We start from the raw sequence: 18,745 nt of genomic DNA, 5'->3' as shown, positions 1-18,745 counted from the left end.
TTACATGAAAAAAGAAGAACAAAGAAACGATACATTAAAGTCTGAAACATTTCGCCCACCATTCGGACAGCTAGTACATATCCTTCGTTTCGTTTCCAACCGAAGGAGAAAGTGTTAACAATGGAATCACAACACACGTTGTACACATCCTCATCCCACGACGGTTCTACGAACACTCTTGATCCACAGGAACAATAGGCCCATCACACTTCTTGTGACCCGCAAGCAGAGCGAGAACAACACTCAGCCCATCCACACATACACGCATACAAACACTTGTTATGCCTTCCCTCTAAGATCAGCCAGGAAAGAATTAAAAGCCACGTAGTATGGGTTCCGAACAATTTTTTGTGGACTTTTTTTTATGTTGTTTTAGATTTTTTTGCTTGGTTCACTAACCGAAACGACTTTTCATTTTTGCAGCTTACGTGAGAGTGAGCATTTTACCGACCGGAAATCGGAACGTTCAAGGGTGGGCGAAGCGCTCCAAGTCAGATTTTTTGTTGTTGTGTGTGTAGACAAGACTTTGCTTTGTACTTCTATGATGTAGAACATTTTTGAGGTACTTCTATGCTTAATTTTCCCAGCGTACTTCTTTTAATCTTGCCCTCCAACACTCCACAACCTTGCCACTTCACCAAGGCGCAAAGTGAGAATTGTGTTGCTTGTGAGGGTACGCCGTACGCCGGACAGCACCACCGTGACTTCCGCACACGTCACAGTGCACGGTACAGACGATTCAAAGATGAATTGTTTCTTTTGTTGCCTTAAGGACGATACATTCCTCGGACCGCAACCTCTCTCCGGACCGCACTTTTCAATTCGGACGCGCAACAAAGGGCAAGACTCCATGCAACAATGGGGAATGCCGAAGCAAGAAGATGCCGTGGAGGAAGAAGAGAAAAGAACGCACACATACACTTGCTAGGAGTTTTTTTTTATCACACAAAAGATCGAGGGCGAGAGTTTTTCCGCCTGAATGCTTTGAAATGCGAAGCTCAGCAGGTGAAGCCAATCGGTATGGCGGTGTGGAGGCCCGGAAACTCGGCCCCACTAGCCGGAATAGAACCAGTCTCTGTACACAACGGCTGCCCTGTATGTAACCACTTTCCTAATTTCTTGGATAATGATCGTTAAGAAGATGATATTCTGGTGATGTTCGTACGGGTGTCTAGCATGACATGTGATATGAACTGGCGTGGCATTCTTCTTCCCCCAGTTTGCTTCGGCCGGAAATTGTACTCGGCGCTTACTTGTTTTGTTACCGTGCACCTTTTCTTAAGGCTTTCCGGGCTGTAGAACGCGCCTACCGGCCTAATCATCAGTATCCGTGTGTGCCGCCATGAACAAAAGCAACACACGCTCTCAATGGAAATTAATGAGAGTGCTCTTTTTTTGTTGCTACTGTCTCTTGCCTCGCTTCGTTACCTCGGTGGTTGTATTAACCGGGTAATCGACGTTTAAGAATGGTGTCTGGTGCTACATACAAAAAAAAACATCACCGACTTGTAATCATTAATAAGAACGCGCATACTGGCCATATGCTGTGCTTAAAACGCAAATTAATGAAAATGTCTGGGAGCTTTGCATAAAACCATTCGCCTGGACCATTCAGTAAGTCCGCTGCTAAAAGTTTGCTTTTTGGTAGAGCGTTTATTGCCTGCTAACTTATACACCTCAACAGATCTCCATTGGGGTTGTTTCTCTAAATACAGCGTGGTTTATCTTAACCTTTACTTTTTGCGTAAGTTTTATATCCTGTAACCTATCCTAGGTTGTTAGTTTTTGCCAACAAAATTGTACAAAATTAGATGCAGAGCATACCGGCCGGGAGTTGGTTTCAAGACTTTACTTTGCTTCAATCCAACCAAATGCCAGGAATGCCAGAATGGCAAGAGGTGAGATAATAAAAACACAAACCGCCACGAAAGGTAGCGCCCTGAAAACAGAAGTCCACAAACAAGTCCGGTCGGAGCTGTTTGGCATTGTCACTACCAGTCCCCATCCAACCCCTTATCTCCCCTTCGCTCTAGCTTCGATTATCGTTACAACTAGAGACGGTTCCGTGCAGCAAAGTTCTCTTTTGTACAAGCATATCTTCCGGGCGTTGAAGGCTAGAACGAGGTTGCAGAGCGAACTTTATTTGTTCTACCGGAAGCAAAAACTGAACTGTTCTGAGATAGAGCAGCAGAAGAACCGAAAAGGTTATTTCTTCCCTGGTTTTCACCTACTTTGTAGTTTTGTTTATGATAAACCGGGGTACACCGGTATCGTTATCAGCCAGGGCACACAGCACCCCATCGCCCAAGGGTGCAGAGGAATACTGCGGGAATGGGAAATACGAATGGTAAAATTTGCTTAAAACTTGCTGCTACTGTTTATTCAATTCATTTGTGTAGCCAAAACGTAATGCCTAGGTAGGAAATTGAATCCGGCAAGGAGAGCAGAGCTTCGAGAAATTTCCGACCGGAAAGAATTTTTTGTTTGTTGTTGCTTTGGCCGGGTTTGTTTCGGCAGAAGCGATAATTCATCTTAAGATTATAGCCCCCTTAATCCCCCGGCTAGATGGGAAAAACGCAATTGGCGATACAAACACCCACACACCAACATATACACACACACTAATAGCTACAACAGATCTAACCCATCTGTCTTTCTGTTTCCCCTCGTACCATCGTATAATTATTCGTCCCGGTCCCGAGCAGCTGGTCGCCGTTGTGGACGATGTGTACACGGACCATTCGCACATTGCCGGCAAGTTCACGATGCTTTCGTCGTCCCGCGTGTACGTGGGTGGTGCAGTTAATCCTCGGGCCCTTCTGGGAGCCCGTGTGCACAACAATTTCGTCGGCTGTCTGCGTAAGGTAAGGTGTTCTACCGCAAACGCACATAACTCCATCCCAGGTTTCGTTTCGTCTCACCACGTGATATGTTTCTTTTCCGTTTTCGCAGGTGGAATTTTCTGCCGATACGCTGCGGTTGAATCTGATCGATCTGGCGCGCACCGGATCGAAGCTGATACAGGTTGCCGGACGCGTGGATTATACGTGTCCATCTGGGGACCCGCAGGATCCGGTTACATTCACCACGCGAGAATCGTATCTGGTAAGTGTCGGCACTTTCACACAATTTTACTTGTAGTATTAAAGTCTAAAGTCGGGGGTGAATTGTTTCAAACCGAAACGCAGCACGGGAACAAACCAAGGACCCACACAAGCTTTAGGTGCCTCTAGGGTATAAAGTGCCAGCAAAGTCATGTTTTTTTGCTGCATCCGGTTGATTAACTTTGAACGATTCTCTTTCTGGTTCGGTTTTATTTGAACGCGTTACGCCATCTTGCATTATGCTACACTACATACACACGGCTCTGCTCGCTAGCGATGGGCAGACTAAAGCGGACGGCTGGGGAGCGGGAGAAACTTTGCCTTCGCGGAACACAACATTTCCGCAGCAGCAACTTTACCCTTCTCGGAAAGGAGCTTTTGGGCGAAAAACAGTTCGCACGTTCAACTAGCGCGCGTGGTGGTCGTAACCTTTTCTTCCTATGTAGATTTTATGCGGTGACGGAACTATGAAATTTCCTCGAACAAGTTGCTCTTGTTGCCTCAGTGTGTGTGTGTGTGTGAGAGAGAGTGTATGAGCAAAACTTTAAGCACGTTGGGGGCATTAATTTCAATCGCTTCATCTTTAAAGCACGACGCACCCACCCTCCCCACAGGGATGTGCATTTTAATGTGGTTTAAAATGTGCTCTCTCAATGGCTTTAACGGAAATAAATTGTACAGTTTCTATCACCACCGCAAAAACACTTATGTGTAGATAAAACTATCCACCAACGGTGGGTGATTGCGTGACAAACAATACCTCCATCCACATCACTTGTGGTTTGGTGCATTGCATTCATGCAAATTCGCAAACTCCAAACAGCAGTGTAGTATGATTAGTAGAAATGTCAATTTCAACATCCGCTGTATCTTATCTCGTTAAACCGGAAAATTGCACTCCATTTAAACTTCATCTCCAACTCCGGGCAACTTATCTTAGCAACGCTCGCATCACACGCTCACTAGCGTCGGCACATCGCGTGGAACCGCTTGGCCGTTCAAATTTCGGTCTCCTGAAGGCAAGTGTAGTTTCGGGCAGTAAATTGCGGAAATGCTTACGTCCCACCCGTCGTCTCATAAACTGCAGCCCGTCTTTGCTTTTGATAAATCATGCCAGGGACCATCTTTACCAGGCTGCTCCAGGTAGAACCCGAAAGCTGGTTAAAAGCCACACAACACACTCATTTGTCTTTCGTTGTCGCTCGAGTGGATGTCAAGCTGGATCCTCTATCCAGTGCACCAACTTCCTCAGACCAGCGTCCTCAACGGAGAAGGGGAATGAACCGGTAGCGAACCAAACAATGTATCGCACATGCAAAGAAAACCTCCCCAAAACCGGTAGAAGTATATCGTTGTCCGTGATGGGCGGTGATGTTGTTGACCGAGACCAGACAAACTACTGCTCTTGGTGTGTTCCTGCTGTTGCTGCCAATCTGCCGAGATCAGAAGCTAACAGGCACTTGGTTAGTAAAAGAATGGAGGTAGGGAAACACCAGCAAGGGGAGAAAATTTTCCACACAAACACACACGTCATTCGGCGCAGACTTGGATGAAAGTGGGAACTCCGAAAAAGCAACCAGAATCCGTCACGTGTGGTGACAGTGTAGAATGAGTGTGCATGATTGTGATATTTTGGAGTTCTTTATTAAATCTTCCACGTGCTGACGCGATGGGCATAAAACATACCAACATAGAAGCGAACAGCGAAAAACAAATTACACAACGGAAATATTTTACGAGGAGATTTTGGTTGAATTGAGAGCATAAATAGAAAGCTGAATATGTCCCGAACATGTGCAATTGCAAGGACTCCTATTTTTTGTTGCTACTCGCTAGAGAGATTAAATTGACAAGCTAACAGCCTCCCGTTTTAGCTGCTAGATATTGCACAAATCTTGCAGTGATAAAAACGAGGAAAATATAAGATAGGTTATAATAAGCGTCGCATAACTTCTAATAATGTGGCACAAATAAAACGAACAGCTTCAACTAGCGGTGGGAGCTCGATTTAATAATGCTGAAATCGCCCCGGGATCGCCCACCGTGACCACTAGCCCAAAAACCCACCCGTTGACCTCAAATCCGATCTCACCCGTACAATGCGATTCTAGCTCCAGGGGGCGGCGGCCGCACTGTTTTACTGTCCCTGCGGTAAGGAACACTTCAGCAAACAGGCAAGAAAGCAATACCACACAAACTCTTTCGAGAGCGGTTCCGTCTCGTTTTCGCAACACAAGCGGCTGGAGAAAAGCTAGAAATCCTATTAAAAGTCCTGGTAAGGAAATGGACGACACTGTAACCGGCATCGTGCGCCGTGGTTTGTCAACTGGAAACTCCAGCCAAAGACAAAGCTCGCACGATGCTGTACTGCAATGTTTGCGTGGTGAAAACCGCAGCCCATCAGAGGGATCAAAAGCAAACCGCAGCGAAAGCTTCGACCGTCATGCTGCTGCTGCCTTATGAAGACCGTCGCTTCAAACGACGCTACATCAACGCTCGAGCCCTCTGCCCGTCCTGCCGGGATGATCCATGATCGACTGATAGTATGAAAAGCAAAACTTTACTGCAAACTAATTTCCGGTTTCAGTCGTAATGAACGCATTCGCAGTTATTGAGGGGCTACGACGAATCGTGAATGGTTCGCCACCGACAGCATGTTATCTTTGAGCGGGTGCCTGTAGCAAACTTTCTCTCGATGCGTACCGATACGTCTACAACGACATAGCAAATTTAATATGGAAGCCCTTTTGCTGTTTGGCTTCACTTCCCCAAAAATCTACCATTGATTACGTCGGCCAGGTCAAGCGTAACCAATCTCGCGCTCGATCTACGCGCGTCGTCGGATTTGGCGCGTTGTCAACCATCACCATGCATGACAAGGGGCACGGCGTTATTCTCATTCTTTCTGTGGCTTCGCTAGCCAACTGACCCACGTTTTGGGGTAAAGAAGACCCCACCCCAGGCTTAAGACGCACGAGTGACACAAACATGACCGCGACAGAAAATGGAGGGAAGCATGGTCCATAATTCATGCTAATTGCTGGTTGTACATTTTAATAAATAAATAAATTATCCGTCTCTCGCGCTCTCCATTGTGCTTCCCACAACAACTGTGCTATATGTGTCTCCGTGTAAGTGTGTATGTGTGTGTGAATGCGTAGCTTCGGTGCGCAGACCCTGCAACAACCGCAGCCGGAACCGGCACCCGGGCAACTTTCATCCCCGGCCATGCGCGGTCGACCGCGACGGAAGTAATCTCGGGCTAGAGCTGTGAAGAGGTGGGGGAGGGAAGGGGGCGATATTCGTTGCCTTTTCCTTCCCTGTCCGGATGGCACCATTTTTACTTCACTGCGGCTGATTTCCGGTCCAGTCTGCTGGTGCAAGTCCGCTGCATAATGTCATTTAAGCCCGCTAATGGGCAAACTATGTAAAGCGACGTCAAGGAGCCGTGAAGTTAGTGTGTGTGCGTGTGCGGGGAAACAACTTTCGCCACCGTTTTTGTAACTTTCTAACCCGAACTGGTCGTAGTTTTGCAATAAAAATGCATCTATTTCGATCACCTTTGCGAACAGTTTTGGGGTAGCGTTGCTTTAAACTTGTTTAACGCTTACCGGGCCCCCTCAAACACATCTCACACCGAGTAACCAGTCACCACTTTCCCACCACCAGCGTGTGTGTGTGTTCATTGCGGGGGGATACGCGGTCCACTGGGAAACTTTTATTAAAAATGAATAATTAAGCGTTCGTGAAAAACGCAACCACTACCGCCAGAGTTGGCCCAGAGCTCTGGTACTCAAACAGGGACTTTTAACAATGCCCCGAAAAGGTGTATGCCAGCGCGCCCATACACCGGCATTCAAACAACCCTGAGCGGAATTCACTCCCGTAACACACACACACACACACACTGTATCCGTAAGAAAAGGGGGTATGTGACTGGGTAAACAGGCGAGAGAACTGGAAAAGGAAAGTTTTCCCCAGGGAATTTGAATTTCAAATACGCTCAACCGATCACTAGGCCGGCTTTTATGGTTCACAATTTGACCACGGACACAAACAGATACCACAAAAAATTGCACACACATACACACAATTCGCTAATGAACGCTCCACGGTAGATGAAACACGTCGATGAAAAGACATTGAGGTCGTTATGCTATTTTGTGTTGTTCCGTTCATTGGCGTTCCTTTTTGCCGCGACTCATCCCGGCGTACAAAATGGGCCGCACTCGCTTCACGTAATAGCCATTAAATCGGTTACAATCGGGGGTTTCATTCGCTCATTCCTTCAAAACAGAAACAATGCCCTCCGGGGAGCGCCTAGCGCCGCACCAAACAATTGGGGTTGGTGAAAAGTTTTCCCGTGGCTTTCGGTTGTTGCGTTTCTCTCCGTTTCGCTCGTCGCGGTCGCTTCATCTTTACGGATCTCTGCTTACCAAAGCACTGGTTTGGGCCCGGGGAGCGAGACAGCGCCGGCCGGGGGATGGGTTCATTTAATCTGCTCCCGAAAATGCCTGCGGGAAAATGAAGCTCCTCGAGACCGGTGTCCGCTGGCTTGGTGGGCGAGAAGAAATGGAGCGCTGGGACAGTTGTTATTAATTACGGTACTCAGCGCATCGCAACGTCCCTCCCAACACTACCACCGTTCCAAAATAAGCCCGATGAGGTGTCATGCCTTCGGTTCGAACCGGCCCTGGCTGGTGATGTCGGGAAGATACACTTCATTATATTTAAATTTAATTACTCTGTGCGCTGTATCTCGGCAATTGCCCTGCCCGCGGTCGGCAGTGATCTTTGCGGTTTCTGCCCGTCCCATCGCTGCGACAGCATATCAGCTTACCCGCCTGGGCTGGGAAGGTTGTTATTTGGCGTCCGAGCGAATCCCGCGGCAGCACGCCCCACGCCGCTGTGCAGCTCCAACTGTTCTGTACAAATCTAATTTGTATCTCTCCTTATCTATCCGCGCACACCAGCTACTGCCACCGTGGGATGCGTCCAAGCAGGGCGTGCTGTCATTTAAATTTCGCACAAACGAGCCAAACGGATTAATAATCCTCAACACAATGACCCGGGCCCCGAAGGTAGGTTCAAGCAATGACTGCGTGTGGCCGTGTGTGTGTGTATTCATTGTTACCTTTCCGATGGCAGAGTAACTTCTTCGCGGTCGAGCTGCTGAACGGGCACATCTACATCCATATGGATCTCGGATCGGGAGCGGTCAAGGTGCGTGCGTCGCGACGTCGCGTGGATGACGGCGTCTGGCACGAGCTGTCACTGCGTCGCAATGGCCGCGACGGCAAGGTCGGCGTTGACGGGCAGTGGAATGAGTTCCGGACGCCGGGCGAAGCGTCCCAGATGCAGCTGGACAGTCCGATGTATATTGGCGGCATTGGGCCACCGTACGCCGAGATCTACATTCCACCGGCGATCTGGACGGCGACACTGCGCCAGGGTTTTGTCGGCTGTTTGCGAGACCTAACGCTTTCGAGCAAGCCGGTGGATATAGCGCACATTGCACGGCAGCAGGACTCAGGTAAGTGTGTGTGTGTGTGTTTATGCTTGTATGATCCAGCTAAGTAAGCTCTGTGCATCGTCTAAGACGACAATTTAATCATTTTCGAAAAATATGAGCTATATTCTAAGAGCATTCATAGACATAAATCATTACCCTCATCCCTATCCATTTTCCCCCACAGCTGCCATCAAACCGTCCTGTCACGTGATAGCTAATCAGTGCGGTGGACAGGTTTCACCATGCCAGAACGGTGGCCAGTGTACCGAGGGCTGGAACCGTCCGCTCTGCGACTGCTCGGCCACCCTTTTCACCGGACCGACGTGTGGTCGCGAGTCGGCAACGCTCGCCTTCAACGGATCGCAACATATGGCCGTATGGATCGGAGGTACACAGGGTAGCCGCACCCAGACGGAGGAGCTGGTCATACGCTTCAAGACATCGCGACCCGCAGGTTTGCTGCTGCTTACCAGCGCCGAGTCCAGCTCGTCCGATCGGCTAGAGATCGGGCTGGTAGCTGGCCGTGTTCGGGCTAATGTGCGGCTAGGAGATCGCGAAAAGGTGCTCTTTGTGACCCTCACTGATCATTCACTCCCTACAATCGTCACTGATTTTCGTAACACTATGCTAACCTCGCTTGGGCACACTGCCCGGTTTTCTCTCCCTTTCGCTCTTTTACGCGTCCCGTCTACTTCACAGAACTTACTCGCTGGTCTGACCGTGCTTAACGACAACAACTGGCACACGGTGAGATTCTCTCGCCGTGCGTCCAATCTGCGGCTGCAAGTTGACGGGACACAGCCCGTCAGGGGTATGTTATGTATGTATCAACAGCACCATTACTTTTTTGCCCTATTACGTGTCGTGACGTGTCGTTTCTCTTTCTTGAATTGAGACGAATCGAAAACTGTATTGCGAAAAGTTCCATGTTTTTGCTACCCATATTCGAACGATCCGATGAACCCAAAGCCAAAGCAGTCAAAAAGTCAAACGAGATTTTAACGAACGAGAAGCAACGACCAATTGCTGTAGCAGCTAGCAGGACGTATCTAAAAAACTAACTGTAACCCGTACGCTAATACGCCGTGTTACGTGTATTAACGCCATCCAGCCATTCCCGCCCTATCAGCTCTCCGAACCGGTTTCATTCATCCTACTGCCACCAACACACCTCCCACCACCTACTTCCAACAACATCATCAACAACAATAACAGCAGGTTCACGTGTGACAGGGCTTGTACAATTTGCCACCCTTGTAATTGCATGACTCAAACCAGCTTGCGTCTGGTGGTACGAAATCAACCAAAAGAAAAGACAACGACCAGAACGACCAAGACATATACCATCAGCCATCTACCACGTTCCCCCTCGGACGATCCAATTGGCATCGGTTGAGCCACGGTCATTCATCCATTTCCCTGCTGCGCCTTCACACGTTGGAATTCATGGAATAATGATTTCATTAGTTTGCCGTCTCATTCATATCCTTCATCTTGCTTTCATTTCTTCTAATTATTGAGACATTGAAGCGCTATCGAGAAAATGTCGGACAATTGGTTACGAAAGATTGGAATTGGATTACTGGTTACTGGTTTACAATTGGGTTTCCATTGATTCGAAATATGAACAAAAAGTACGACCTACGCATGGCTATTGAGTGAGAACCAAGTTTGATGATGGTCGACCAATGATGGTCGTCTTGGGATAGCCAAAACGCGTTCGTCTTTAGGATATCTTAAAGATTCCTTCCTCCTTCTCAATTTTTAAAGGAATTGAATATCCTTTCTTTTGGTGTATAATAAGCCAAATTCTGATAGAAATTTATTGAAATATAGCAGAAAATTCCAAAATTTCACGTTCAATTTCACTTTTGCCTCTAACGCAGTTTGCCTCTAACGCAGGTTTTAGATTACAACCATGAAAAAAGCCTGGTTCTGATAAGTCAATATCAATTTCAGCAAGTGCTGCTTTCTGTTTGACTTACTAAATGTTACCCATACAACTGGAGTTAAATAGATGATAGATTTCTAATTCAACTCCTCAGTCGAACCAACTGTAAGCTATTCCCAAAACATAGTCAGTGGCACAAGACTAATACATCGCTTAACGTGCATGGACAACCTTACCATAACTTGTCCACAAGGCAGTTGTAGGAATTACGAATAAAGGATAAAAAACTCACTCACACACATACACAAAATAATCAAACATAATCTTATAAAGCGAAATTAGCAGGAAAATTGCTTTTTGATGGTTTTATTTTTCCGCCTCAAAACAGCAACAATAACGGCGTATGTTTTTTTTTCTCTTCCCCCATCGTTGACGTTCAAAATCGGTGGGAGTGCACTACTCTTTGACCCGCCAACGCTGCCGGCCATTTTCCCATGCCATCGTGGGTGCAAGAAGCAACACTGTAAAACACCACCCACCTTCGGTATCCTTATTTCCCTCGCGCCTCGGTAGGGCATCATTAAAATGTGCTTAAGGGCAGACATCTCGCTAGTCGCTGCGAGACGAACTCTTTCCGTTAGGAACGCGAGTGGGGAAGAGATTAATCCTAGCACACAATATGCCGACACGAATCGTAGCAGCGTCAACGTGCCCTGTTTGTGTGCTACTTTGTGTGGTATCGCTTTTTTCTTGTTCTTTTTTTTACTCGACTTTAGCATACTTTCCCTTCCACTCGCGATTCCAGACGGTGAGCCGCATTGGAGTTGGGCCGCCAACTTTACGGTTCGATACTTTACGAATAAACCGCATCGATTTTCTCATTCGAAGAATATGCAATGAAGCTTGAGAATTTTCTTAATCAAAACATCCAACGCGGGACACAACCATGATGCCTCGCGCTACAGCAGGCTAACCGGGGCTGGATGTTTTGCCCTGCTGCTGTATAATATGCAACATCCGGAACCGACCTATTTGTTGAGAACAGGCAGCAACAATCTAGCGGCCCTTTTGCCAAAATACCAAACATAGCACATAACTTACATAATACCTTGTTGGCTCCGGTTAGCCACCCGTCCTTTCACACCGCCCAGGCAAAGTTTAGCACGCCTTGCAATACCTTGCAGTGCTGGCAACCGGAGCCGACAGCTAGCTCGCCGAGCGCATAGCATTCTAGGTGACGTTAAAATTAATTAAATCGTTTGACCTGTTCCGGCGGTGTTTTTGGGTGGCTTTATTGAAGCTATAAAAATAGTTTTCTTCCCTTCCGGTGGCTGGCAGAGCGGTACATTTATGCTTAGCGTCGGGGGATGTCACCCAGATTTGAGCAAAGGATCGGTTAGGATTTTGAGCTTAAGAAGCGAAGTAACACGTTACTTTACCATCTTAATTGCTCTTTCATTCGCTTAATTTCGCATCCTGCTGGCGAAAGGGATGGGGGTTGTTCGCCTACCCGCAAAACAACAGCCAATCAGAACGAACATTCGAAGAAATGGCCAGTTTTAGCTCGTAATAACATTACACAGCCAGGCCGGAAAGTGAAACTGAGTGCATCAATTAGCCTCGGATGATTAGCGCGAGGAGTTGGTGGCCCATTCACATCGTCCACCTCCTCGACGGCAATTGTCACTAATTAAAACATTTCGGTTTGCATCCATCCATCGGCGATTCAATTAAATGTCAGACCCATTTGCAGCACGGTTTACGGCTGACAGCCAGATTTTATGCTCCCCCGTGCCGTGCTGTCGATTGCGGGCTTAAGTGACGTGATTCAAGCACCTAACCCAATGGTCCCAGGTGACAAACCGAACCGGTGAGGTGAGTGGTTAGTTGCGTTGCACATTCATCGAGCCTGCAAAAAGCATGCTCTACAAATCACTGCCAGCGAGATACCAGGAAGGATCAGACAGAGAGAGAAAGAGAGAACATTGGGAAAGGTCAGAAAAGTCCGCCTGCACGTGACACGATTTCCAGTGCGCACCATGCGCTTATCGTGATCTCCATTATCTTCGATTTCAATTGCAGATAGTGTGAAACTCAGCTGCCCGAGGTGGGCGGGTAGCTGAGCACACATTACCATTTGCTCCTGCCCATTGTGCCGCATGAATGCATAGTAATGCGCCTCGCTGCGCCCATCTTCTTGCCCCATTACAGCGCAGCGCAGATAATCATGTAACACGGGCTACGCTGGGCTGTGGTTTGCCGAATCGCCATCCACATAATGTGAGCCCCGGTTCGCATGTGCGCAGATGCACTCCGGCTGCATACATACCGCAATGACACGAGGAAATGTGGTAACGCACCGTCACGAGCGGAAGTTGCTGTATTTTGTGTATGCTTTCCCTGGGATGGCATCGAATTTAATAAAATGTATGACGGCATGTATGATTAAATTTGTGCAATGGATTGAACTTCCACGGGCGGGGATAAATTTCAAGTGATGTGTGTAATACAATCAGAATGGGATAGCTACAAATAATTTAATAACTATAATGGTTTAACTTTAACCTAATCTGTACAATATAAAAGTTTTCAGTAAAAAGTTGATAAATTTTGTTATTAATTAAAATTGCGTGGATGTTTTCGAACACAAAGCATATATTTCTGGAAGTAATGTAAGTTTTCGAATAAATTCGCCTTATCGATGGAGACGCATGGTCGTTTAAGCTCATAGCTAAGCCGATGGCGACGATAAATTAAATTCGAAACATCTTCCTTGGGAGTAATCGAATGATCTGCAGCAATTATGATTCACCGATACCATCCGCTTGGAGGGGTTTTTGCTTTGCTGCGGTGGAACACAGGTCCGATAAAAAAATAACACCAAAAATAATTGCCCATTATGTCGGTACATTTGTTGTGCAATTAACACACACAGACAAGCTCCGTGACAGAGTGCGCCGGGAGAACGGTGCTGGTTGGATGCTCTGCTTGATTTATCGCTAGCGGAGACCCGAACCGGAATTGTATTCCGAGCAGATAGTCACTCCTCCATGCATGCGTGTGTACGTATGAATTGGTGGATCGATCGTTCATCATTAAGCTGAAAATTGATTCATTGCGATTGGTCTTGTTGTCGTACACTTGAAACACTGAAATGTGGAGAGAACAGGAGGATAGGAGGGAGGAATGAGATCGTGAGTTGTTTTTTTTACGTTCTCTGTCTCTTTTTGCTGTACATTATGCAATAAATAATCTACCCATAGCAACACGACAAGGTAATGACATGTGATTATACGCACACTCGAGCATATTTTCAATTGTCATCCCTTGGCCGCTGAAAATTGCAACCGTTGCTATTATAGTTTTTTCAATAACAGCTAGCGTAATCCAATCCAATTTTCATTTGTAGTAACCATTTCCTCCCCGCTGACCAATCCGGTTCGAGCAATCAAGCTGAATGTCTAACACGTCTACCGGTATGACGTAGATGGAAAATTACTATCGATTGAGCGTGGACAGTGCAATCGAACAGTTTTGGTTCAGGTTCAATTTGTGACATCAACTTTTCAACCCATTTTGCCCTTTTCTCTACTCATCACAGCGTTTCGTTTCGCCCCATGGTTTGAGCCCTTTTTTGCATACTCCCTCTTCCATATGACACGATCAATCCCACTGCCACCTAAAACCCATCACAATGCATTCATTCACTAAAGTACTGGTATTTCATGCTGCAGGGTTTTGATATTCGATACATTTATCCTACTTGGTTATCAAAACACGCTGACGCCTAGGTGTGATAAAACTCGCTCAACAACAGCAAAATAACAACACAACCCATCGACTGCGCGTGTGTGTATTTGTTGTATTGGATAAGATTAAAACAACAACAACAAAACCCTACAAAAATTGGCATCAAAAAGGAGCAATGTATGAAGCTGGTTTGCAGCATTGGAAGTTTTGTTGTTTGCGTAAAGCTAAACATTCAAACCAAACAGCTCGACGGACATGCCGTGTAAATACATATATTCGAGCACGGGTCGTGTCTTTTCATTTTTGTTCAATTCCGGTAAACGACGCAAACGTACGCGGCGCGTTCAAAATTAATCGAACGTCAGGGCGCTATTTTATGTGCACCAAACTTTTTCCGTTTCCTTATTAACTAGTTACTTTCGTTGGTTTGTGTTAGTATTTCTGGTCTTTATTTCCTTTCTTTATCGGTTTTCTATTGCTGGCTACTAACGGCGATGATAATTACTATTATTATGACTAGCTCTCTGATAACCCTTTATCACCAATATGTATTGCATTACCCTTCACACGTTCGTTATAAAGCAACAAATTGCCACAGTTCACGTTATGCTCCAACCACAAAGCACACGCACAAACACCCACCATATCTCCTCAACTGCCTTCTACCCTCGAACGACCTTTAGATAACAGCAAAGGGTTTGTCTAAGGGCACATTCTTTAACACTATTCTTTCTCTTGCTCTCTCAGTTTGCTTTTTCCTTTGTTGACTTGAACTTTTGCTCGGAATGTCGCACACATGATTGTATTTGCAAAATGTCCACCCCAGCAACAAGCGCACTCAGGGCGATTGATAAAACATTAATTACATTGTTGCTTTCTTCAATATGTTTATCATCCTTAAATATTCTATTTGAACCATGTTTTGGCACCAGCAACAGCAAACCAATGCATTTCAAGTATTATACTCTATATCCCGTATTCCATTTACTATTATTTGTAGTTAGGTAGCGTAGCCAGAGCACATCAAACTTTTCACAGAAAACGTGTGTGAAGCTCAACAAAATATATTCCTTTTCAGTAATGTACGAGGTTTCAATATCTCAAACTTCCAAGTTTCCTTAAATAAGTGATCAGGTCTTATTCACGAATATTCAAATTCTACAACTTTGACAGTAGTTAAGCTCAAACAGGACATTATTTAATCAGAACAAAATACATTTAATAACAAAGCATTGAAAGTAAGCATTCCTAGAGCACGTAAATTCCAGCCTGGAAAGGTACAAAGGGTTGACCCCTTTCTATCCTGTTGTTTTAAGGTCATTCCTGCCGTGGCACCAATGTTTGCGGTATGAATGACCAATTATTGGCACGGCACAGACAACCTTCAGGCGTAGTAGTAACCTTCGGGACCAGTAACGAGCCCGTGTTCGCTACCAAGGTTTTGCCTCATTCACAGTTTTCCTTGAATTACTCCCTACCGCCCCTTTATAAGTGGGACGGTTGCGTGCTTGGGCGCAAGCTTTGCAGCACAGTTTACAAAATTTGTTCCATTTCCCTTGCACCAACATCATTAGTCGAGTGCTTGCCGTTCTCCACTGAACGGTGAAGCTTGCATAAAAAATTTATTGTTTCACACGAAACCAAATTGTTCTTGACTGTCGCCTGTAATGAGACCATCGAATACGGTATAAGGTATACTTTTTGCAATGCATGTTTCACGAAAATTCCTTATCACAACAAACTTTCAAAATATCTCATAGATTTAGTATGTTTTACACAATGTTCAAAGTAAATGATAGATTTGATTGTATTCCTACAGAGCAAGTAAAACGAATCCTCGTAAAATGATAACTTATTTTCTCCAATGTACTTAGAAAAGAAACCGCACCAATCACAAACAAGCACCACACAATACAGGATTAGCCAACCCGCCACAAAACAAACACCACCAAACAATTCTTTTCAACACACACTCACATACACATCTCACTTCAACTTGAATGAAAGTGCACCTTTCAGATACAGAATGGCAATCACCAGGCAACCTCACTTTTTGTAATCGGCTTGAATCGGCTGACCTGTGTTATTGCACCATTTATTTTCCTTTTCTGTTGCATATCATACGATGCGTTCTCTTTGATTCATAGTTTTTATCATTGTTGTTCAATTTCACTCGTTTCCTTTTTTTCTTCTTTTGTTTCATTTCGGATTCCCATTTTCAATTAGTCCGTTGTTACTCATTTTGTTATTTCGGTTATCCTGCCTCCTAGTTCATGCTCTAGCGTGCCGATGCACTTAATCTGCGCACACGTAGCGATCTGCGGATGACCACCGACTGACACTAATGCTCGTCAAAAAAAACCCTTCACACCCTTCGCACCCCTTTGCTTTGCCTGGCCGGAGTGTGTATGTGTGTGTGTGTATGTAAAACGAAACACATGCATTCCAGTTCGCAAAACGAATGCGCTCCAACCAGATCCGAATTTGACGCTCAATCGATGCACTTTGCAATTTAGTTTCCCTTTTTTGTTTTCTGTTCAATGTACCTGGCTGTATAAGTGTGTGTGTGTGTGTCTGTGTCGGTGTATTTCCTTTTGGTAAAATACCCCGTTAAAAGGCTGCCGTGTTTGCGCTATTTGTTCGATTCGTGCTGCACGTGCGCCTAAATGTATGCAACCGGCCGTATAAAAATAGAAACAATAACGATGCAATATCGAAATCGAACACAACACTGTATTGTGCCTTGCCGATTTGTCTATCGTGTCTATCGGGTTTTTTTTTTTTTGTACTCTTTGGTTTTTGGACTAGCCTTTGCAACCCAACCGCACACCACAGCGCACACCGTTTTGCAACACATCCTCCCTTCCCCATCCTGCCGTTTGGTCCTTTTCCCACGTTTGCGTGTGTTAGCGCACCTTCGTGCTTATCGACACATTTTTCCTTCGTCTTCAAGCGCACCTTAGCCTGGTTTACTCCCCTCTCTGTCTAACTTTCTATCCATATTCGCCGTCCTGTTCTTTCCGCACCAGGGCACGCGATTAGTCGCTTCTCCCGGCGTATACAGTACGATTTGATAGATTTTACTTATGATGCTTTTGTTTCGTAGATCAATCAGTCACACGCACACACATATACACGGGCTTGCTCCTTCTGTTTTGGTACCTTGTTCCACACCACAACGCAAATGTATTGCATATTATCCGTATGTTTCCGTACTGTCTGCTCTGTTGACACCGTTGGCACATGAAAAGGACACATCTGACCTCTCTAACTGCGCGTCACCTCATACACTAGACTGCACCTTCCCATCCCATAGCACCTTCACCGTTCGGCTCACCAACCATCTACGTGCCGATAATCATTCCCTCCTAACCGGTCGCGCTTGTTTTGTTTTGTTTTTTTTTTGCGAACCGTGTGTGTTGGTATCGGCACTAGCAAGTATTAGTCGTAAAGAAAAGTGCAACAGCAACAGTTTCATACACTGGCAACACGGGCACTCTGCGTGATATGCAACTGACCGTTCGAATCGAAACCCAAATCATCAATGCGATTGATCGTGCACAACCTCGTGTTATTGAAAGTTCTTTTTGTCACGTATTTTCGATCCGTCGACACCAATTCATTCTTCATGCTTGGTTTGATGGTAGCAACTGTAGCGCAGTTCAATGTGTAATGTTAGCTTTAATATCGATTATTAGCATGATTTATAGATTTTTTCACAAATAAAAGCATTTGTTTTTTTTTTGTTTTACTCCTTTTTTAGTTTCACTCCTTACTTTTCCGCACAAGAACATATTACTTACTTGTTTGGGTATATTTTCAGCAGCAATTTAGCAATTTTCGTTTACCCTTTTTTACTTTTTATCCCACCCGACATTAAAAGAGTCCTTCCCATAGCATGTTTTGTGCGGATACTGAATCTTACCTCCCAACCACGAAACCATCCCAACAGCATGCGTCGTCGGTCGCCCTTTGCTTATCATTTCGTTACGTGATCATTTCTTGCATTCAATAACCTTAGAACGCATTAGAATAGACGCAATAGCTAGGAACTGAGAACGCTCCGTTTCGCTTTCCCTTAGGGACACACTATACTATATGACGTTCATCGTGTTGGAACTTGTCTTAGCCAGCAAAATGCAAAATCTCCCATTGTCCTCGCTCCCCTTTTCATACCCCATTTTGCATCATTCAAACCACCCTGCCTGCGCGCGATTACAATGTTTTAGGTTATATAGCGGTTACTTTGATTTTTGAATGCATTTCTATTTCTATACAACTATATATATATATATACGTATATGTTACCACTAGAACGCCTTACAAGCTCCCCCTCCGCCCACCACCCCTTCACTGTCCTCTGCCTACATTCCACCCTGCCTTCCTGTTGGTCACTTTTTTGGATATGTTACCTAGTTCCAGGGGAGGGCAACAATTACTTAGCTATCTTCGTTTTCCCTCCCCTCGGAGCAGGCTGCCAAGCGGACC

General features: G+C 45.6%; 1 protein-coding gene across 9 annotated transcripts in view; it reads left to right on the top strand.

The window, feature by feature from the left end:
• LOC1270866 (neurexin 1) overlaps positions 1-18,745 on the top strand; it is an 82,743-nt gene that overhangs the window by 55,812 nt on the left and 8,186 nt on the right. For 7 of the 9 annotated variants that reach the window (XM_061642599.1, XM_061642604.1, XM_061642597.1 and 4 more), the window contains 6 exons: positions 2,706-2,864; positions 2,953-3,105; positions 8,078-8,185; positions 8,253-8,637; positions 8,801-9,177; positions 9,316-9,436. In XM_061642599.1, coding sequence (XP_061498583.1) covers positions 2,706-2,864; positions 2,953-3,105; positions 8,078-8,185; positions 8,253-8,637; positions 8,801-9,177; positions 9,316-9,436 — 1,303 coding nt within the window. The remainder of the gene's footprint in view (positions 1-2,705; positions 2,865-2,952; positions 3,106-8,077; positions 8,186-8,252; positions 8,638-8,800; positions 9,178-9,315; positions 9,437-18,745) is intronic. The other 2 variants (XM_061642603.1, XM_061642601.1) reach the window with 1 other exon arrangement.

Source organism: Anopheles gambiae, chromosome 2, assembly GCF_943734735.2.
Source record: "Anopheles gambiae chromosome 2, idAnoGambNW_F1_1, whole genome shotgun sequence".
In the NCBI taxonomy this organism is placed as follows: Eukaryota; Metazoa; Arthropoda; class Insecta; order Diptera; family Culicidae; genus Anopheles; species Anopheles gambiae.
This window is presented reverse-complemented; position numbering and strand designations above follow the sequence as displayed.